The following is a 22,308-nucleotide window of genomic DNA, read 5'->3' as shown; positions in this document are numbered from 1 at the left end:
AAATTTTGAATGATTTTAATTCGTACTAAATCAAATTCCCAGTATAAATGGGCTTTCAATTTTTCATTGCAAGCAGTCATATCAAATTATTAAACAAATCATTTTTCCACCTGTACATGGACATCGTTTTTTTTTTTTGGGGATAAAAATACAAACAAGAATGGATGGACACGGCTTTAGTTTTACTCACGCGACATTTCCCCCTTTTTTCAACGAAATCAATCACCGTCAAATTGTTATGCAAGTCACTTTCCCCATTGTCCACTTGCACTTGACGTCACCACATTTCTTTGACTTTAATCAAGTATTTCAATTAATTCTCCATACCAAATTTATCAAATTAAACATATCATTAGAATGACTGCGGGCACGTATCTAACTCATAGATAACCAAGAGGGAATGTAATAATTGTCTGGAGCTGCTTAAATTAAGTATTTATAAGTCTGTTTATGTAAATCAAAATAAAATACCTCTCACATACTTCTCGTATTTTATAATTATAATTAAAAAAACTATATTTAATAAATCCTATCGCTGGCCTGTGTGCGTATATATTTAGTGGAGTACTCATCAATTAATAAACAGGCCAGTGTACGTCTAGCTGTATGGTGGAGATTTTCTTTTAACTAAAGTTTAAACAATCATAACGAAACCGCATTACAACCCCCACATAGGCATCTGAAAATGATATACTCGTATAGGTTTATGCGCTTGTTTTCTTTGCAAGGCAAATCGTTTGTAGATTGATATTATATAAAGGGAAAAAAGTATTGATATTTTAATTCTAAACATATGACCAGAAAATAGGATATTCTTGTCTAATCTGCAGATAATCAGTAATTAGAGTGTGATTTGTAAGAAAAAGAAAAGGGGGCTTTTTGTAATCTGCAAAAGTTGAGGTGTATGTGTTTCGGTAGAGAGCTGAACAGTTGAACTGAATCAGAATCGGAAAAGGGATAAAAGGCCACGCACTCTTATTATCTGCTTCCATAGTTCAAATGCAAAAGAATCTTTGCATATTATATGCTCTATCGCTCTTTGATATAAGAATTAATTATTAAGTTAGTTTGATATTAAATATAAGATATATTTCTGATGTTTATCAAATTTTCTTAAATCATTTCTGTGGATACTTTTTTAACCATAATCAAATAAGTGAGTGAGGGAGAATATTAAGAAAGACAATTATGGTATTTTAGAGAAAAAAACATGTCATATTTTTCATAATTAATTAACTTACCTAATTTCTTTAATACAATCAAATTAGTTAAATAGATCTTATATTAAAAATCAGAGGAGCATATGACATACACATACACACGTATATAATTAAACCAAACTCTTTTTGGTACACCAATCATCTATGTTCCCTGCTTTTCTGTTCCACCTATTAAATATATTATCATGAAATGCCAATTTGATAATTTTTTAATTATTATTTATCCAGAGTTTTGCCATTATCAGTGTGATAATTTAAGTAGTATTTGGTATGAGAGAAATAGAGGGAAAAAAAGAGAAAGAAGATTTTAACAAGCTCTATTTAAAAAATTAGAGAAGTGGGGTTTTCAAATTTTAATAAAAAGAATAAGTAATATAGACGAGTAGTAAAAATTAATTAAAATCTTTTTAACCCTATCTTTTTAGTTTTTTAAATCGAGCTCATTAAAAATCCCTTTCTCCCTTCTTTTCATTTTTCCTCATTTCAGACGAAACGGACCATTAGACATGATTTGTTAATTGGATATGAATTCATTTCCAGGACGCAGTTGAAAAGTTTCATGAAAGGACGTCATGCTCTTATTATTATGACTCGTTCATATCTGGATCGATCCGTTCTCATATGCATCTGGACATTATTTAAGTGTCCAATTATTTGAGAAACTTCAAACTTCTTGTCTGTGCGTTTAATTTGGTCGGTTTAATTAAAAATAAATCGGATAGGACATAAGATTTTGTTGAGCAATAATATGGAGGAATAAAAATATGTGTAACGTATGGTCTCAGAAAATGAGAGGACTAGATTATATTTTCATGTCATATCTATATATACATATATATAAATAATCCTGTTGTTTTTTTCTGGTCAAAAAAAAAAATAATCCTGTTGTTTTGGAATTTTATGCAAATGCAAGGTATTCTTCCATTGATAGACATCGATATTACACGGTTATTGGTATGACGGCGCTAAAAAAAGTAAATGAGAAAAAAGAACCCTTTTTAAAACGAAACGATTATGACATTCACAGGGGATTTGTGCTAGGCAGAAGAAAAAAGTTGGAAGAATCCCTGCGAGCTCCAATAAATATATACACATAATTACTTTTTTTAGTTATTAATATAATACTCTTCTGGTCCTTAATATAAGATTCAATTATTAAGTTAGTTTTGGTTTTAAATATAAGACCTATTTTTCATATTTATCAATTTTCTCTAAATTACCCATATGGATACTCTTTCAACCATAATCATGTAGAAGAGAAAAATAGGGTATTAAGAAATATGATTATGGTATTTTAAGAAAAAATAAAGATTCAGCCACAAATTTAAACCCTTTATATTTAAATATATCTGTAAAAGGCTCACCAAATAATTAAGTAGCTAATAAAGTAAGTTGAGCTATATGTATTATTGCTGGTAAAAAAAAAAAAAAGAACAAGAATAACCTAAAATAAATAAACAATAATTGTTGGGCAGGTCTACGATGGGACCACGTACATATGAAAGGGATTGTTAACGAAGCCTGATAAGTGATAATAATGGAGGATGACCCCATCACGAAAACGGTTTGTCGGGCTTAATATATAGTTAAATTTAATTTAAAAATATACATTTTGTTCTCTAACTTTATACAAGATTTTCAGTTTAGTTTTTTTAACAGTAATGTTGTTATGTATTTGTTATTTTAAATGTTTGTAAAGTTTTAATATTGACGATGTTACTCTTGTATACACATAAAAACAGGGATGATTTCTGGCTATTTCGTCATTTATTGATCGATGTTTAGGTAATCATGCAGTATATTTCTGAAAATTACATCCATCTTTATATGGAAAGTCCTCTCCCAAGAATTTTTCTTCACTTCCATTGTAAACTTTTTCTTTTTTTTATGTGGTAATTAAATTCTATCCAATATACTCATATTTGAGAGTTAATATTGATTATATATCTAAAACTTATTTTACATATTTATCAATTTTTTCTTCAAATTAATCCTAGTAATATTTCCTCAACAGTATAGAGAGGAGAATAATTTGGGTATTTTAGAAAAAAACATATCATATTAATTAATCTAACTAATATTTTTAATCTATTCAAATTAGTTAAATTTTATATTGAGAAGTAGATGAGTATTTCTTATCATGCATAATCGGTGATTATTTTGCTTGTTTTTCTAAGTTTATATAATTATACAGTACCGTGAAAAACTAAAACAATATTTTATGTAAATATTCAGCCAGGCTAAAATTTAGTTGTCAGAACTACTATCAAAGAAAAACACAGACGCGCGTTATAGAAGAACTACTCCAAAACAGATTTGATGATATTCGAATCTGAACCTATAATACCATAAACAAGATAAAAAAAAAAAAAGACGCACGTTTTATTCCTTTTGCATCGGGTTCACAGGCTCTGAAAAATGTTTCTTATAAAAAAATTTAGATGAATTCAGTTCCAAAAGCTCATTATCAAGATCAAGATCATAACGCATATTTTAGGTTAAAAGAGCACTCATAGAAATAATAATAACGGATCTTGTCTCCTTGATACTCAAGGACACAGGGATACGAGCCTATAGAACAAATGCTGTTCAAATAAGGTCATTCTCATAGAGATAATAATAAAATTTTCATTTTGACAAGAAGATTCGAACTGATAACCTATGAGGCGATTAGATATCAACTGAACCAATTATTATTAGCACCTCTAAAACATATTAATCCCATAGAAAACGAGATATAGAATGGCCCTCTTATGGAAATAATGAAAGAGAACGACGTTGAATTTGAAAAATAGTACTAGTAGTTAAGACGTAGGTCCTTTACTGATATAATCACGTGGATCAAACTCCCTCTAGTCAATTGGAAGCTTAAGAAGTCTGACTTTCAGAAGGTAGGAATTCAATTGCAAATAATTAAAGCTCAATATGTAATTATCTTTTAGATAATTTTAATCGTTCATCTTATTTCCAATTAAGCCTTTGGATTCTTAAACTCAAACTGATCTTCCTTTTTTTTTTAACTGTGTGTCTCGGATAGAACAACTGATCAGAAGCCAAACAATTACATCAGCCCAAAAAAGAAATTTAAAAACCAAATAATGCCAGACCCTTTTTTTGGCCATCCAATAATACGAGACTGATGGGTGCGTGTTAAGGGGCAATGGAATAAAAGGCTGCAATGCATGAACGGATGATCTAATTATTCTGGGAACGCCTCGGGAGATCAATCGTGGAGGCCAATAGTTTTTTTTTTAATCCATTTTTTTAACTACGAGTTCAAATATTATAAATTATCAGATAATCTATACTTCAAATATTATAAATTATCAGATAATCTATACTAGAAACCTTTAAAAAATATTTTTAGAAATTATATCAACATGGTAAGAAGAAAAAATTGCAAGATTAAAAATTTTCTATCAAGTGATGAAAGAAACATTAGGAGAGATTGTTGGAAGGCACAAAAAAAAAAAACACTAACCAACATACGACAGCCTTTTGTAAAAGCTTGGGTATTTTTTGTTTTTTCATAAGACTCAAAATAATTTATTTTAACTCTTTTATTGAAATATACTAAAAATAGATCGTGAACATATATCACGTTTTACTTTTACAAATAATGTTTCTTCTTAAATATTTCAATTTAATGTGTGTATATATATTCTTTCGGTCCTAAATATAAGACTCATTTTGTAACGTAAGACTCATTTTATAGTATAATTTACATTACAAAATGAGTCTTATATTTAAAAACGGAAAAAGTATTATGTTTTTTTTCTCCCACAAGAATACACGCATGTATAATGCTAACTACACCAAAAACGGCTATTAGAATGAAAAGGAAATGTGAAGTATAAAAATTAAAATGTGATTGAATTAACGATTTGTTGACGTTAATCGAATGCAAAAATGTATCATTATCCTCCATCTCAAATATATCACTGTACTCCTCCATTTGTTCCTGAATCTAGCGAAACTAAACAATATTAAAAAAAAATCATAAAATTAAAAATACGTATTATATTTAGAGAAAGCATTAATCTAGGTGAGTTTGTACATATTCTTATGATCTTATTTATAAGGTAAAAAGAAAGTAAAATTTTTTTTGCCATATTTATAGGATAGATAAAGAAAATTTTCATACAAATAAATAATTTTATCTTTAATTTATTATTATATTAATTTTATTTTCACGTGTAATAATATATAATTATATATTAATTAAATGAGAATAATGTTGAAAAATTATTAACTTATAAATAAGAGTGAACTTTTTACATATGTAAAATATGTTAAAAATAACTTATAATGGTGACAAATGGGTAGATAGCAGGTGAAAGAGGTACGGAGCATCGCTCTCTTACTTGTCAGCATTCCCCTGTCAAGCTGGACATGTGTTGGGTTCAGCTGAGTATTCCTTGCATTTATGATTTTTCATCATTAACTAGATTTCATGTATATTTGAATTGAATCATATTCTTGATTGTTAAAACCTCCTTAGTTAATGCTCTTTTAGTCTTGATTTTTATGAGCTTCTCAATTGAACGTATCTAAACAAAGAACAAAATTCCAACTGGTTTCATTATCTGCACTCACACTTCTCAGTTGATTGCTCAATGCTCATAGACTGTGCTCTTTTTCGTAAATTAAATATTTAAATTAACTGTAGCCTTTCTTCATCTTTGTTTTGAGTTTTGACAGTAAAAAAACTCAAAGATGATTTTTTTAAAAAAAAAAACTAACACCTGAAGAGAAAACTCGTTTTTCGGTTGGCCAAAAAAAAAAAAACTCTTTTTTGAGTCCTCTTTTGTATCTTTTACTCCGGCCGTATGTTTCCGGTCTCATGGCCTCTGAGGACGGTTTGTTTCGTCCCGCGGCCACTTATATATATATACATAACATTGGCCTTCCCATGCTCATTGTCATTGGGAAGTCCTATCATTTCACGGTTGTGTGCGGAGTAAGATCTCTTGATTTCTCTCGCTTTGCTCATTATCTGTTGCCTCGGAAAATCCTTCCTTCTCCCTTCTACCCCGCGGGTATTTCTGAGTATTTACCGCAGTAGTACTTCTCTTCTATTGTAGTTCATTTTAGTGTAACTGCAATCTCTCTTCATCTTTACTTGACTGCTCCAACAATCCCTTCGTTTCCTTCCTTCTTCAAGGCTCCTTGCCGAAGAATGTAACTCACCTTTGTTTGATTAATGCCTGCTTCAGCAAAAGTCTTCTGAATCGTTCCCGTCAGAGTTTTTGAGTCATGGAATCTCGTTAATCTTGCTTCTTTTTCCTATGGGTCCAGCTTCGTCATATTTCATCCGCTAATTCCTGTTCTCCTGAAGTGGATGTAGTCAAATCAAATGCAGGTTGCTACTATGTCTTCTCGTTAATTTGGTTTGCTTTCTCTCCGAAGCTACGGCTCTAGAGATTGAATTCGATTAGCATCAGTTTCTGTGAGTGAAGTGTACCATGTAACTGGAATACTGCTTCTTTGCTACCATTGCCACGCATTTGTTCTGCCTTGGTGATTAATGGAAGGCCTGCCTGGTTTTCTTCAGAAAGAGGAGACTCTGGATCTAGGCTCTGTCATGTTTCATGGGTAGTCTTCATTGTAGCTGGCGGAAAGCATATGTTCATCTCGTTAACTTCAATAGTTATCCGAATATGCAATCCAAGTAGTGTTGATTCTTTGTCTAACTTATTCTTTGGTCCTTGATAACAGAATATCAAGATATTATCCTCATTAGTTCTCCGACATGTAAATTCTCCATTAGGATTCTTTTATTCATTTTCCACTTCAAGGACCTGATGGACTAGCGCAGTTAACAAATGAACACGCCTTTTTAGCAGTTTTCCGATTCAAACCTTAGGATGATCAATAGGGATTCACGTCTCCCTGCCCTTAGTTTTCTGGATATTTTTATCTATGCAAATTTAATCACTATTTTGCCTCTGGAGTCCACGCACTTATTTCAAACCAAAACTTAAGAATTTGTATTTGTACTTGTTATACCACAACGTATGGAAGAAACATTTGTTCCCTTCGAAGGGATCAAGAATGACCTCAAAGCAAGAATTGAATGTTACAAAGAAGATTGGACAAGTGGTTTCCGAGCTGGTATCAGGTTTGTGATTTTCCTTATTCTGCATAATTGTGATTTCCAAGTACATAATATATTTTTGCATACTCTGATTTTTTCCAAAGATACAAATTCATATTTGCTTATGAATCACCAACGGAAAAGTTTTGTTGAGGTTCTTAATTCATATCGTGTCAAACAGGATTCTTGCCCCGACCACATACATATTTTTTGCTTCAGCAATTCCAGTTATTTCTTTTGGAGAGCAACTGGATAGAAATACAGGTATAAGGTCAATCTTCAGAATGACAATGCCCTGTTGGTATATTGATGGTCATTATCTAAAAATGCTTTATTGGGTTATATTCTACAGATGGAACTCTGACTGCAGTGCAGACTCTTGCATCAACAGCACTCTGTGGTGTTATCCATTCAATCCTTGGAGGGCAACCTCTCCTCATTCTTGGTGTGGCTGAGCCGACGGTTTTAATGTATACCTTTATGTATAATTTTGCTAAGGATCGAAAGGATTTGGGTCATAAACTCTTCCTTCCCTGGACTGGATGGTATTTTTGAGCTTTATTGTGGTTATCTGATGGTTATTATGTATAATTTAAATGAAATTAACAGGGAACTGATGTAACTCTCTTTGATTCGTTGATTAGGGTGTGTGCTTGGACAGCCTTGTTGCTCTTTTTGTTGGCCGTTCTTGGTGCATGCTCCATAATCAACAGGTTCACACGCATTGCTGGGGAATTATTTGGTCTGCTAATTGCAATGCTCTTTATGCAGCAGGCCATAAGGGTGAGAATTTTTGTGCTCATCCATATCAAGTGGTAGATTCTTAATGAAACAACAGTTGCTGTAATTCTTATAGAGAACATCAACGAAAAAACTGTTGTTGAGTAGTCTGAGTTTGATATTCCACTCACAAACAGTAACCTGTATCCTCAAGCAATTGACATGGTTTTTGATGGGAGCTAGTTTCTAGTTTTTATTCAAATGAAACACCAAACAAGGAAGAGTTTCTAATTTTTATAATGTCCATCTTAAAGGGAGTTGTGGAAGAGTTTGGGGTACCCAAGAACCGGAGAGAAAGTACCAGTTCAATTGCACTCGAACCATCTTGGCTGTTTGGCAATGGGATGTTTGCTTTGGTTTTGTCATTTGGCCTTATTTTTACAGCACTGCAAAGTCGTAAAGCTAGATCTTGGCGCTATGGGACAGGTATAATTTATACTTGTTCTTATTTAACAAGCTCGAAAGGAACTTTTATACTTAACAAGATAGGCCATAAGTTTGACATGACTAAAACTTAACCACATTCATGTCCTGTGGAAGTGATTCTGTGGTCTGCTTACTCTATGCATTTTGTCAGTTTGTTTCTGCAGCATAATAATTTATTATTTTTAACTTTCCCATCTTTTTCAATGTGGTCGTATAGGTTGGCTTAGGGGATTTATAGCTGATTATGGAGTTCCACTATTGGTGCTAGTATGGACCGCTGTATCTTACATACCAGTCAATGAGGTCCCAAAGGGAATCCCCAGGCGACTCTTCAGTCCAAACCCATGGTCTCCTGGTGCATACTCAAATTGGACAGTTATCAAGGTGATTCTGAAGCTTTAAGTGTACATATTTCTCTTTGAGTGCAGTCAATGTTTTAACTACATGAAAAACCACATTCTAGTTGTTCCTCTCAAAAGTTTCGCTGGGTGCTCTTGTTTGCTCTGTTCTGCAGGAAATGTTGGATGTTCCTGCTGTGTATATTATTGGAGCATTTATACCAGCAACTATGATTGCTGTACTTTACTACTTTGATCACAGTGTTGCATCACAACTTGCACAGCAGAAGGAGTTCAATCTAAGAAAACCTTCTTCCTATCATTATGACCTTCTTCTTTTGGGCTTTTTGGTTGGTCATTTAATTTAGATAATAAATTTTATTGCAATTCCAGTTGACAGCAATGAATGTCCTTTATGTTACATGTGACAAAATGGTTTTAAACTGGACTCTTTCATATTTCTTGCCAGACTCTGTTGTGTGGGCTTATTGGAATCCCTCCTTCCAATGGGGTCATTCCACAATCTCCAATGCATACAAAAAGCTTGGCCACTCTAAAACATCAGGTAATATCATCTTCTTATTCATCCTAACTGTTGCCAACTGTCTTCATTCTATAACAAAAGGGATCTGATTCACTTGTCATTGTTTCACTTGCTTCATTGTAAAGTCTATCATCCGCTTTGCTACTCTTTACTTATGGCTGAACTAGATGTATATCCCAGACTGATTTTATTTTATTTATTTTATTTTTTGTTGGAAATAGCTTCTGAGGAGAAAGCTTAGATCAACTGCACGACAAAGTATGCAGAAAAATATGAACCTCAGCCAGTTGTACGAGAATATGCAAGCAGCATATGATGAAATGCACACTCCACTGGTCCATCAAATGCCACCTGCACTGGTAAATGCGGTTGTATTAATTCGTGTTGATTTTAAGCTTGTGATATTCTCTCAACCATTGGTTTTCTTTCCAAGCAGAGGTTGAAAGAGCTGAAGGAGTCCACCATCCAACTTGCTTCTAGTCAAGGATACGTCGATGCCCCTGTTGATGAGATTGTGTTTGATGTGGAAAAGGATATTGATGATCTTTTGCCTGTTGAAGTTAAAGAACAGCGCCTCAGCAATCTGCTGCAGGCATTGATGGTTGGTGGTTGTGTTGCTGCTATGCCTGTTCTGAAGAAGATACCAACTTCAGTCCTATGGGGCTACTTCGCTTTCATGGCTATAGAGAGTCTGCCGGGAAATCAGTTTTGGGAGAGAGTATTGTTTCTGTTAACTGCTCCAAATCGAAGATACAAGTATGTACATACTCAAAATTGGTTTTTTTTTCATAGCTACTGATCCAGACTTTCTAGGACTTGTGAACTTATGTAGCGTCACAAAAACTCCCTCCCACATCAACCTCCTAGTTTTGGTGCATAATGAACATGCATCTTTATCTCTTGTTTCTTTATCAATATTTGTGGTGATAGCTGATGAAAATAGTGCATGCAGGGAGAAGAGATCATAGATCCATGCAAACACACACACACACACACACCCATGAATATTTGTATCTACGTTTGCATTTCATACGACCATTTCCTACTAAAGAAGGCAGAGGTGATAATGATTCTTATTTTCCACTTGTTTTACTAGGGTGCTGGAGAAAATGCACGCAACTTTTCTTGAGACTGTGCCCTTCAAAACAGTTGCCATGTTTACCTTGTTACAAACGGCTTACTTGCTTGCGTGCTTTGGTATAACTTGGATACCAATTGCCGGGGTCCTTTTCCCGTTGTTAATCATGCTTCTTGTCCCAGCACGCCAATATGTCCTTCCTAAGTTTTTTAAAGGAGTACATCTTCAAGAGTTGGATGCTGCAGCCTACGAGGAATCCCCTGCTGTTGCTTTCAACATGGCATTTGAAGTAAGTAGATCGTGTTTATACTATAATTTCACTGACCATTATAGAATGACATTAGACAACTTAGTATTGTATCATGTGTCTGTCAAAGCTTTTAGGTTGATGTTTTGATGTCTGACAGGATCCAAGTTGTCAAACTCAAGCAACAACTGTTAACATTAGTGGCGGGGAAATTCTTGATGAAATTATTACAAGGAGCCGTGGGGAGATTCGTGGCATCCACAGCCCAAAAACAAGTAGTTCGACGCCAACTTCATTTGGTGATATAAGACCTGCTAATAGTCCACAGCTAGTGCGAAGGGTGCACAGCCCTCGAGTAACTGAATTGAGAGGGGAAAGCAGCCTAGTATCAGCCAAAAAAGAGATCATGCTAAGGCAAACTCCTAGTCCAGGGTCATCGATTCCTAGACAAGATCCTAAAGGTTCATCTTCGAGCTAAAGTGGTATCTTTAAGACTGAAGAGAATAGTTGTAGGTGGTGCGCTAGAGGTCATTTGCTTCATACCTGTAATGAAAGGCAATCTTCTACGTGTCTATATCTTCTCTTCCTTTGTGAAGTTTTACTGTAGTTTGTTGTTTGACTGCATTGTTCCTTATTAATGTAAAATGGGCAGGGTATTGTCATGTTCATGGAAACGTGATATTTAAATCTATCTGTGTTGGTTGAATTTTGATGTTCCTTGCTATGCAAGAAGGGGATACAGAAACAAAGAGTTTATTTGCTTTATGTGTCTGGCGAAAGGAACTCACCTATAAATGTTTAGTGCCAAATTTACTTTTCGATGGATCATAAAGTCAAATATGCGAAAGACCTTGACAGAACTTCAAGCGATAAACTTTTTTCCCTTTTACTTTCATTATTTTCGTGGAAAACATAGATGATGATAGTATCTTTTAGTGCATGAATTCCATCACCTATCCCCCTTTACTCTGACAGTCTGACTGATTGCTTTAAAAATGAAAATGGGGTAACTTTGAAATGGCTTTTCACGACACACATTGAATTGTCTGTACGTATGTAGTAAAGCTGCTTAGAAGGGAGTGATTTCTAGTTGGTGGCAATGAAGGTGTTCAAAGCCATCATGTATAACATCTGCTTTTCACTGTGCTTTTGCTTTAGCTGTTCAGGATGAGGACGTTAAGATCTTGACGAACCTAAGTATAAGTTTGAAAGTGAAGTAATCCTCCGTGTCCTCTAATGCTATCTCAAGGTGAGCCCTCTTACCTGATAAGCACTAAGTCACTAAGCAGTCCTTTCAAAGCTGGTAAATAGTCCTTCCGAACGGAGAAGACAGACTTGCATCTCCTACTTTTCAATACCGACAAAATTTTGTACGAATTTTAGATATTTGGCATCAAGTTAATTATCTGTTATAATGGATGAAACTAAAGTAAATATCTTAATCAGTCAATATCACATGATTGAGGATCTTTTAAAAAATAATTCTGGAGATTTTTGTACTGAAAAACCTGATAGAAGACATTTAACAGAATTTAGGTAAATCTTGTTCTTTAAATAATGACTTTATTGGCACGCCTTGCCTTAGTGGCCAGAGGTGACATCAGTCACTGATAATCTGATATTTACCTTGTAGTATCCATAAGCACTCTGAATTTGATGCTTTTTTCCCTTTTGGTAAAAGACCAAAACACTAGAACTATTGGGACCACAATTTACCAATGAATTGAAGCCTCTTTTACTTTTCTTTCAGAACAAAACAGAAACGTAGTTGTTTAATTATGTGTAATAAACTAATAATCATAACTAAACTCTTTAAAATGTGTAAATAGCATAATGAATGCTATCTGACAGAGCATGGTGACCATATTTTGTGCATTATGGAAACTGGCAAACATTGTATAGGAGTGAAGATTGAAGAGAGGACCCATATAGAAAGATGGATAAGAAACACAAGTTAGTGGAATGCACACTCTCTTCCCACTGTCTCTGCATATGCTCCATCAAATTCTAGTGATGTCATTCACATATCTACCTGCAGATACGACACCATGCTGTGTCTTCAACGTGTTATATTGAGATTGAGATTTGAAAGCATTCATGTAACCAGTAACTCTTATCTTTAATTTTCTTTCATAGAAGGACATTCCTCAAATGATCTCAACTTTGGATCAAGTTTTCTTCCACGTTTATCTGAAAACTTGGTCTGAATGGAGGGGAAAATAGAAGGGAGAGAATACTGGAACTTCCAAAGATAGGAAGACAATTTATTATTTTAAAGATTTTTCCTCGTAGTATTTGCTGCTGTCTATTTTTCTTGGGGGCTCAAATTAAGGCCAACAGACCAGCTATTTGTTTTTGAAAAACAGAAGAACATTAAAAGCTATACCTGGGTACCAACAAGAGTTGGATCTAATGGAAGGGCCTAGTCTCTCATAACGTGGTGAACCAAGGTTCGAATCCCCGTTGAGAGAAGTGCTTACATTTAGTGCCCGACGATGCCTTAAATAGGATTACCTCCAACAAAAAGATACCTATGCCTTAGTTGAACAAAAAAAAAAAAAAAAGCTATACCCGGGGTTGTTCCTTAACCTTGGGGAAGCCGAAGAGTTGAGCATGTGAAATGCGACATGCCTCGATATTGGTAAATTGTAAAGTTATTTGTCCAATATATTGCCGCTTATTGCAATTTTTATAGCTATAAATACTTGTTTGACAAAATCAATTAGGAATCTAACGTTTCCAATAAAAACGGCAAAGTAACTCTGAACTTTGATAGACTTTCTTAACGGGCTATTTGTAGTTAAACATTTTATATTTTTCTCATAATTTAATTATTAAAAAGTAATAAAAATGTTAACACTTTCTGGTATACATTTAGATTCCTTTTTTTTTTATTTAGAGTAAAAAGCATTGTTTTTTTTTATTCTACAAAGGAAAAAACATTTTTCTTAGTATCCCAATTTGTTTTGTTTGAAATTACATGTATTTTCCTTTTATTTTAAGCTGACATTTGTGCATAATAAATAGGGACCTTATGTTTAGCCAAAAACATAGGAACCGTATGTAAATATACCGTCATCAAACAAAATGCCGAAAGGAAAAATAAAACAGCCATTGTAACTTTTAAAATAGATCGCAAGTAGGTTTAATATATTAATAAATTAATAAATATTTAAGAAATATATGATTTTTCATCAAAGTTCAACATAACTTGTACATATAATTTACTCGTATGTGTGTATATGTCGAACGATAAATGAGAACCCATTATTCCTCTGCCTCCATCTAAATTTTCTCCAGCAATGATAAGAAACACAAATACTAAACCAAACAGTGAGCTAAAGTTTCGAAAGGGGGGGGGGGGAGGAACAGTGTTATTAAACGGACAGTGTATGTGGAGTTAGAATATAATGCAAAGTTACTACGTGTAGGTCAACGAAACGTTTACGTTACATATCAATAATAGCTTGATTGACCTGAGACATCATCTCCACCAAATCCAGCTCCTTCTTCTCTTCAAACTCTACCATTTCTGCCATTTTTTCTTCAAACTTGTCATCACCCAAATCATCATCTTCTTCACCATCACCTCCTTCTCGAAGCAAGCTCTGGTCAAAGCAAAACTCTTGGGCCTCCTTAAACCCATAATTATTCGGCACCAATATTGGATCCTCATGGGAAGCACGTATTATTAACTGAGACTGAGATGCTTCAGATTGGTTTATGATTGTGGCAGTGTTAGTATTAGCAGCAGCGGATAAAAATGATGACGATGATCTTTTGCGATAGTCTAATGGTGGGTTTTGGTCTAAGTTCAAGCTTTTGATATATTCTTGTAGAAGAGAGGGTCTTGGGTGCTTTGAGCGACATTTTCTCTTGGAGTATTGCCTTCTCTTTGTCGCATTCCAATGGTTCTTTATGGAGTTTTCTGTTCTTCCAGGCAATCTCTTGGCTATCTCTGCCCATTTGTTTCCTATCTCTCCATGAGCTTCTATCAGTATCTTGTCTTCTTCTTCTGTCCATGTCTCCTTCTGCAAATCGTATTATCATGAATTCCGCATATACTTAACAGATATACAATACGTTAACTGTGAATGAATTAGTGTATCAGAAGAAGGAATTTGATCACATAAACTTTGCAGTTAAAGAGAGAAATCGGGTTGTGATCAGTTCCATACAAATTAATTAATTAGAAAAGAAAAGTTACGTTGGTTGTGTTGACTTTCTTTGTAAGTGATTTGATTTAATTTTCTTATAATAGGGTCTAAGCCTTTTATAGATCTGAGCAAGGAAAAATATATATCAGAATTACTAAACACATTAATGTGTTAAATATAAAACCTTTATGTCAGGTCTTAGATGATTATGCCATCTCTCTCTGCACTGTTTGCCTATTCTTCCTGGCAACATCTGAGCAATATGAGACCACTTTCTCACTCCATATTGTTCCACCAATTGAATCAGCAACCTGTTTTCACCCATATATATATATATATATATATATATATATATTTTTGCAGAATCAAAACTTGGACAAAGATATCATGTAACTTATTGTAAGGGGACAAATAATTAACAAAAGAACAGCTTGCTAGCTTGCTTAATGACAGATAAATACTAAGTGTATATATATGTACCTATCTTCTTCTATGGTCCATTGGCCCTTTACAGCGTTGGATTTCTTGCGAAGTCTGTGACTAGTCCTTCTTAGAGATGATGATACCCTATTACTTTTCTTATTGAAGCCAACTTTTCTGTAATAATTCACCGAAGGGGATATGCATGAGAGTTCATCTGGCACAACAAAATTCACAGGCCTTATGATTTCCTGGGAATTATTGAAAGGCACATAGGTTTGGTTCATGTTGGCTTCATTTCTCTGAGGGACGTTCAAGCTACAATTAGCTCCATATTGGAAATCATCCAAAACCTGAGCATGCCCATTATTATTGATCTCAACAATAGGCTTGCACTCATAAACATCAAAGTTATCAAAAGAATCAAAACTCAAAGTATGGATCCCTCCAAAAGCTGGGTTGGATGAAGAAGACTCATTAAGGTGAAACTGATTATGATGATGGTGCTGATGATCAACGTGGTAATTAAAATCTTGCAAGAAACCCTGTGATGAATTAGGAACCCCAAAAGGAGATTCATCTAATTTCGTCATATTAGGCCTCAAGTAAGTTTCTTGAAGATGCATTGGCTGTGATAAGGTGTAAGAGCTATCTCTGAGATTCGTGTGAAGATCCATGGCAGAAACAGTAACAGAAATATTGAGGGTAAGAGCCAGCTTCAGCGTTTCAAGTCCATCTTCCTTAATAGGAGAGGATGAGAATGCATTAATTGCATCGCAATTAATTGGTTTTGATGCATCCAATGGCCTAAATTGCTTCATATTTTGAAACAACAGAGCGAAAAAAATGATGCCCTAATCCAGCATTATATCATTATTGATATTGTTTACATTTTAATTTGATGACTACGTTGGTAAGCGTCATTAAGGTTAATAAAGTACAAGTATAATATCTTTGCCGTTATGTTTTCACCATTATTATAGTCAAACATTCGTTTATATATGAGTAAATTATATACAGTACGTGCGACTTCATGGACAAGTTGGTGAAGTTATTGGGTTTAAGTAGTGATGGTCAAAGTTTGAACAGGCTTGTAAACTGGTGAACCGGAAACAAATCAATGTGGCTGATGTTGGTTTTCGTGTGAGGTTGATGATTGAGCTTGAATGGTTTGGAAGAAGGGACTATTTTGAGCATCAAAGGGCAGTATTTTTTTTTACCAGAAAAGGGCAGTAATATCTAAAATAACTGAAAAGTTTGAGTGAAATAAACTGACTAGAATTAACAATTTTCAATTGGTTTCATTAAATACTGTAATAAAGACAATTGTAAAGGTTCTTCTTTGGGTAACATAAAGTGTTTAAATCAAGAATAAAGTTCCCTAATGTGAACTAAATAAGTCGAATTATTTTCTTAAAAAAATCTCATATCTTGTTCAAAACCAAACAAATAAATAAATAACTCACGTCTCATTATTGTATTAAAATTCGTAATGCATACGAAGTTATAGGATGAAGAAGACTTGAAAGAAGGGACTCGTAGAAATTAATGGATTACGTGATGAATGAAATAAGAGTAGAATTTTAATTATTGGCGTCCTATCTTCAAATATAAGTATATAATATGAAGATATTAGATTGGTATTATTGATGCAATGATATTTTGGAATTGTTATATTTTGATTCAATGGCACCGATGCCCACAGATATTGAAGGACCACAAGTTGCATTCTCAGGAACAACTTGGCTCTGGATAAAGGCATTGGCAACTAAAATTCTTGGTTGCTGTTTATAATTATTTTGTTTTTTTACCGAATATATTCATTCTGTTGATTGTTAGGAAATGCCATATTTTTATTTTTAATCTAAAATTGAAACCAACCGATTACTCACACCATCAATACCTTTTTTCTGTTTTTTTTTTCTGGGGCAGCTCCTATTAAGCTTTGGGGAAATTACGTTGCGTCCACCATAAATAAAAAAGACCAATGCATCATCATCGTTAAAAAAAAAAAAATTGCAAAAGATCCAAAAGATGAGTCTATTACCCAGTTTATGACCCATGCTCGTTTCCTACAGAGTCCAACGGCCTAAGCGTAGCCAGATGGACATTATACATTTGGCCCATAAGAAATTGTGATTCCTCGAAAAACCCAAAAAACAAAACTCAAGTTTTGTTGGAGCAGAACCATTTGGTGCTACACCACAAACAATAAAAATCACAAATAGCTAAATAAAGAAAGAAGAGCGGAAAATAATGAAGACCCTCAATTTCCCAGCCTGTTCTACAAAAACAATACAATTCATACGCAACTAGCAAAACTATACTACAGAAAATTATTACGCTGTCTTGGCCTTTGGCTTAATTCGCTTCACCCTTGAATAGAGGAAAACGCCAGCAAGCGCTATGCCAGTCCCTGTAAGAATAAGAATAGGGGTGTGAGGTCAATGTTCAAGCAAACCTCAAAATGAGTTTTACATGTTTCCATGGGAACCAAAATGAAGCAACTTTACCAAAAGCGTTAATGGGTGAAACAGGTGTTTGGAAGAAGATGACAGAGCTCACAATGACCACAACCCGCTTCACACAATTACCCACAGAGTGGGTAACAGGTGACACCCTTTGTAATATCATGTAAGAAACCTGCATGACACATTTACAGAGGATCATCAAATAACACAACCTATAATGGATGAGAACCCAGAGGGCTTTTGTTAGTAATAACGAGTAGAATTGTCTATGCATAGCTTTGCTTTCTCTTCCCTTATATTACACTATAGAGTAGCTTCCCCTTCTCTCCATTGACCATCACCTAGTGTAAAATATCGACTGCAAAGTTGCCATTTTTTGTCCCCCCCGCGGGGCCCCCGTGGGGGGGGGGGTGGTGTAAGTTACCCCAGTGAGATTTGACAGCATGGTTCTCATACTGTCTCTTAAATGTATCTTAACTATGTAGACAGAGATTTCAGTGAACCAGAGAGGATGCCCAAGGACTTATTCTATTATTTTAGAAAAGTAGAAAACCCAAAAAAAATAAATGTTTAAACCTAAACGTTGCAAGATGAAACAATTATACATATTAGAGGAAAACTCACCTGCTGATATGCATGGAAACACAGTGCAGCAATAAGTGATCTGATGTATATTTGTCTTACATTCAACCCCTGTCATAAAGATGATGTGATTACCAATTAGCACTCTGGTCACCAAAAGGTGTCATTTGGTTGAAACTTGCGACTATCATAACAGCTTGTGAACTTGATTTCTATTTTGCCTTTTCCTCTTTTATTTTAAAAAATAATAACGTAACCTGCAACTATCATAATAGCAATTCCACAATAATCACTCACCGCAGATTGCAGATATGCAGGGGTGAGTTTAACACCCTCCATGAATACAGCCACTGGGGCTAACATGAAGAAGGACATAACGGTTATTATTGAGAAGAGGGTTATATTGTCCATAGAATCCTGAGAAGAACAAGATGCATGTCATTTTCTGTTTGTTCAGGCAATATAGTAAGAACAGAAAAAACTGTCAAAAGTACTACTATAATGCAAAAAGAATATTTTGAATGATGAAACAGACCAAAAACTCTCAGAATTGACAAATCAGCTTACATCTTTCTTAACCATGACTTTTTTGCTGAGAACATTGCGAGACTGATTTGTCAAATTGGATGCCATTGCACTCCAAAATCCAGCCCTTAAAAAAATGCCACAGAAAAGGGGAACAAATTATTAGAATTTAAATGACCAAATATCTTCTATTCAAATCAGGCTACATGTGCTCTTATTTTTCCCTAAAAGGTTAAAGGCGGAGGTCGTTTTACCAGTTGAAGGAGGCCTCAGTAACTGATGCAAGTGCCACTCCACCAACAATGGGCACTAGGGAAGAAACTACCCAAAGTGTAGGGAACTGTAAGAAACAGGCATGGTGGATTGAGATGAGGGGAAAAAAAAATCCATCCACAATGAGCTCCAATTCAAAACGATAAAGCTATTGAACAAATTAATTAACAAAATACATGAAGGAGAAAAATATGACAATATTTTGCTTACCATCAAAATTTTAGTTATGTTAAGACATCAGGCTCAGATTATTGTATTAGACAGGGTGCAAAAATATATAGCATTCTCACCTCTCCAAGGAACATAGCAGAAAGGATCACTGAAAAGAAGGGCTCCATTGCTTTGATTGTGTGAGTGAAAGATACGGCTACCTTTCCAAGACTCATATTTGTGAAAAGGTTCCCTAAGGTATGTACAAAAGCCAGTGGAAGTATTGCCGCAAGCTGCCAAGAAAACACTTGCAGTCAATAATACAATGAACAAATTGTGCAAACATCAGAAACCGAATAGCTAACTCTGCACAGGTCCAAATACCTGGGCACCACTGATTTTAGGCCTTTTATACAGATTGAAACCCCACATAAATAATACAAGGATAGTCCCAACAGCAAATTGAAGTGCAGTGATGGTGACTGGGAAATGGAACGCCTTCAAGACCTGTGAACAAGGTGAAGAATAGTGCAAGGTTATAAACAGAATTAGACTATTCGTAGACAAATATATGTTTTAAACAAGCAGAATTCATTTGTGTGATGATTCGCTCACTAAGGATTGCAATTCGCAGGTTATGAATATCCTGAAGAAGCCTCTAGAGATTAGATTATATATCGCATTCATCCGCCTTCAGCTGAAAACTCGCCGGTCACTCACTTCCGTTCTGTTCGAATAATAATGCACAATACTACGCAAGATTTTCCAGCCACGTTGGAATGTGAGACTTTGAACCAACGTTTACATTGAATATGCCTTACAATTGTATAAAGTTCCACCATTTCGTGCCAAAGGCGACGAGTACACCCCGAAGAAAGGCAGAATTCAACCATAACATTTCCACACAGATCCCGAATCGATAACACGTAAAAAAGAAAAAGAAAAAGAAATAAGAGATACATGTACAATTGATTACCTGCTTGTTGTAGATATTGAAGTAGATATTGAAGAGGTACCAGAAACCAAATAAGGATCCGAGCACCAACGTGTTGGCCATACTACTGGATGCCTCACTGCTGCTCTCAGGCACGGAAGCAGCCCGGGCCTCAAAAGGAGATGCATCAGGATCGGAGGAAGAAAGTGTGGTGAAAGATGTCCAGGGCCTGAAAGCAAAAGGGGATGAAGAAGAAGCAAGGGACCAGGATCGGCGCGTGGAAGAAGTGGAGGAGCAAGCGACATTGGGTTTGGAAGAGGAAGAAGCAGAGAGGCGTATGGGATCGAAGCGACAAGGATTGCGAGAGCGGGACTTGAGAAGAGGAAGAGAAGGAGAAAGAGTGAAGGCTGAGCTCTGCATGTTGGAACTTGGAAGATCTGACTCAGAAAATGAGGGAGAAAGGTTGGGGCGAGCAAAAGGATCTTCCTTTTTCAAAGAGAAAGAAGCAGCCCTCGAAGCCTCCGTCCGTTCATGAAACAGGGTTGGTGACGCAGTAGGTGAGGCCTGTTGATACGAAACAAACTAAGATGCAAAAACCAAATGAAATTTGATGATAAATAATTAAATCTTTTAATAAAACAAAATCATACTATTCATGGATATTTATAAGTCAAGGAAAATGCTGCTCACCCTAGTGTTTGTGTAACACCTTTAATTGTTAAGTTTATAATATCACCATAAAAAATATATACGATTTCTTAATTCGATACTACCTCCTGTCTTAATTATAAGACCTAATTGACTAATTTGATAAGGTTAAGAAAAAAAGTTAAGTTAGTTATTTGTAATAAATATGTATTTTCTTTTATAAAATATCCTTACTAATCAACTATATTGGCTGGAACTACAATTATTAGAAGGACTACCTTGAAAAAAAATACATAAATATAAAAGACAAAGTGGATTGGGGTCTTATATTTAGGATCAAAATAAAAGTCAAATATGATCTTATATTAAGGACCGGAGGTAGTATTTGCTAATTTATTACACCTCGACCTAAGGTTAGATCACTCACCAAAGAATTAAAATTAAAAGATTACATAATACGTTGTCATAAAAAAAAAAAAAGGTATTTAAAGTCTGCATTTTAAACTACAATAAAAAACTATGATAAATTAAAAATATTATTTTTCTGAAATAAAGGTGATGCCAGGAGCGTAATGTTTGCTAAGCAACTGCCGGATTATAATTAACAACTTTTTTTTTAAAAAAAAGTTTTATGCATGATGTGAACTCCAAATTGAGTTGGGCTGTTCATAGATTAATATTGATGAATATTTTATGTGTGCATTGATATTAATGATATTTACATTGATCAAAACAAGACATGGATCATGAGCATCACATACATCGTTTGCGGTTCAGTTTGAATACTTAGCTCATGAATAACAAGATTTGTTACACATATGTGTTGATTTTTGTTGAAATCGATGGATATATAATAAATATTAAATCAGTCTCTTTCGCACACATTAAGACATGTACAATATATTCGGAGTTGCATTTTTATAAACAAATGTATTATGAAAAAAGTTATAAATCGTGTGGTTCAATTTATTCTTAGTGTAATTCGGATTTAATTATTACAAAAGAAATTTTATGGTTTTAATAAATCAGCATATTATAAGATTACTAAAAGTTGAAAGATAATATTCTCTATAAATTTAGTCCTAAATATAAAAACCTGATTAAAACATCTATTTTAATGCGAAATATAGGATTTTAATATTTTTTGTCTCTCTTGTTTATTTTCTTTTTCGTATTACTATAATTAATTTTTTGCCTTTCGTCATACTACTTCTTGTCCTAATTATAACACACCATTTATAATTTGCAAATAAGGTCTTATAATTAAGACGGGAGGTATTATGAATTAAGAAAGTTTTTTTCCTTCTAATTATACTCTTATTTAATACTGTCCATCATTAATTATTTGTTAAGTATAAGATTAGTGATTTTAATTAAAACATAGAATTTTACAAGATATGTTTTAGAAGTAAAACAGG

At 34.3% G+C, this 22,308-nt stretch overlaps 3 protein-coding genes across 6 annotated transcripts; 1 reads left to right on the top strand and 2 right to left on the bottom strand.

The window, feature by feature from the left end:
* Positions 1–7,237: 7,237 nt before the first annotated feature.
* LOC114734921 (probable boron transporter 2) lies at positions 7,238–13,024 on the top strand. Of its 4 annotated transcripts, none has more exons than XR_003739224.1 (14): positions 7,238–7,341; positions 7,499–7,581; positions 7,670–7,862; positions 7,962–8,100; positions 8,352–8,523; positions 8,741–8,907; positions 9,038–9,211; positions 9,331–9,426; positions 9,627–9,764; positions 9,842–10,161; positions 10,502–10,772; positions 10,891–11,239; positions 11,897–11,979; positions 12,633–13,024. XR_003739224.1 is itself a non-coding variant. In XM_028922565.1 (12 exons), exons 1-12 carry the CDS (start codon positions 7,238–7,240, stop codon positions 11,206–11,208), a joined length of 2,175 nt encoding a protein of 724 aa, XP_028778398.1. In that variant the 3' UTR covers positions 11,209–11,404. The 4 variants fall into 4 exon arrangements, 1 of the variants encoding a protein (XP_028778398.1); XR_003739222.1 differs by having other exon boundaries at positions 11,889–11,979; XR_003739223.1 differs by lacking the exon at positions 12,633–13,024 and adding an exon at positions 12,582–12,627 and having other exon boundaries at positions 11,889–11,979.
* A 1,155-nt stretch (positions 13,025–14,179) lies between these two features.
* LOC114734926 (transcription factor MYB98-like) lies at positions 14,180–16,128 on the bottom strand. The gene is made up of 3 exons (XM_028922572.1): positions 15,368–16,128; positions 15,072–15,198; positions 14,180–14,761 (listed from the first exon to the last, which is right to left on the bottom strand). Exons 1-3 carry the CDS (start codon positions 16,126–16,128, stop codon positions 14,180–14,182), a joined length of 1,470 nt encoding a protein of 489 aa, XP_028778405.1.
* Positions 16,129–17,433: 1,305 nt separating this feature from the next.
* LOC114734924 (triose phosphate/phosphate translocator, non-green plastid, chloroplastic-like) lies at positions 17,434–20,734 on the bottom strand. The gene is made up of 9 exons (XM_028922570.1): positions 20,285–20,734; positions 19,693–19,815; positions 19,449–19,601; positions 19,140–19,225; positions 18,928–19,012; positions 18,658–18,777; positions 18,403–18,471; positions 17,821–17,950; positions 17,434–17,723 (listed from the first exon to the last, which is right to left on the bottom strand). Exons 1-9 carry the CDS (start codon positions 20,660–20,662, stop codon positions 17,647–17,649), a joined length of 1,221 nt encoding a protein of 406 aa, XP_028778403.1. The 5' UTR covers positions 20,663–20,734; the 3' UTR covers positions 17,434–17,646.
* Positions 20,735–22,308: the final 1,574 nt, after the last annotated feature.

The sequence above is a fragment of the Neltuma alba genome, unplaced genomic scaffold (genome assembly GCF_004799145.2).
Source record: "Neltuma alba isolate B1F8T4 unplaced genomic scaffold, ASM479914v2 tig00013159_pilon, whole genome shotgun sequence".
NCBI lineage: Eukaryota > Viridiplantae > Streptophyta > Magnoliopsida > Fabales > Fabaceae > Neltuma > Neltuma alba.
The sequence above is the reverse complement of the archived record's forward strand: the minus strand, read 5'-3'. Positions and strand labels throughout refer to the sequence as shown.

What these genes read in the sequence shown, in the direction of transcription:
- LOC114734921 (XM_028922565.1), top strand. Translation starts at nt 7,238, where the DNA reads ATGGAAGAAACATTTGTTCCCTTCGAAGGGATCAAGAATGACCTCAAA. An exon ending in ATCTTGGCGCTATGGGACAG is followed by an intron (nt 8,524 to 8,740) that starts GTATAATTTATA and finishes GTGGTCGTATAG; the next exon opens with GTTGGCTTAGGGGATTTATA. An exon ending in CTTTCAACATGGCATTTGAA is followed by an intron (nt 10,773 to 10,890) that starts GTAAGTAGATCG and finishes GATGTCTGACAG; the next exon opens with GATCCAAGTTGTCAAACTCA.
- LOC114734926 (XM_028922572.1), bottom strand. Translation starts at nt 16,128, where the DNA reads ATGAAGCAATTTAGGCCATTGGATGCATCAAAACCAATTAATTGCGAT. An exon ending in TGGACCATAGAAGAAGATAG is followed by an intron (nt 15,199 to 15,367) that starts GTACATATATAT and finishes GGGTGAAAACAG; the next exon opens with GTTGCTGATTCAATTGGTGG. An exon ending in ATCTAAGACCTGACATAAAG is followed by an intron (nt 14,762 to 15,071) that starts GTTTTATATTTA and finishes TACGATTTGCAG; the next exon opens with AAGGAGACATGGACAGAAGA.
- LOC114734924 (XM_028922570.1), bottom strand. Translation starts at nt 20,662, where the DNA reads ATGCAGAGCTCAGCCTTCACTCTTTCTCCTTCTCTTCCTCTTCTCAAG. An exon ending in CTAAAATCAGTGGTGCCCAG is followed by an intron (nt 19,602 to 19,692) that starts GTATTTGGACCT and finishes TTTTCTTGGCAG; the next exon opens with CTTGCGGCAATACTTCCACT. An exon ending in ACTGAGGCCTCCTTCAACTG is followed by an intron (nt 19,013 to 19,139) that starts GTAAAACGACCT and finishes CATTTTTTTAAG; the next exon opens with GGCTGGATTTTGGAGTGCAA.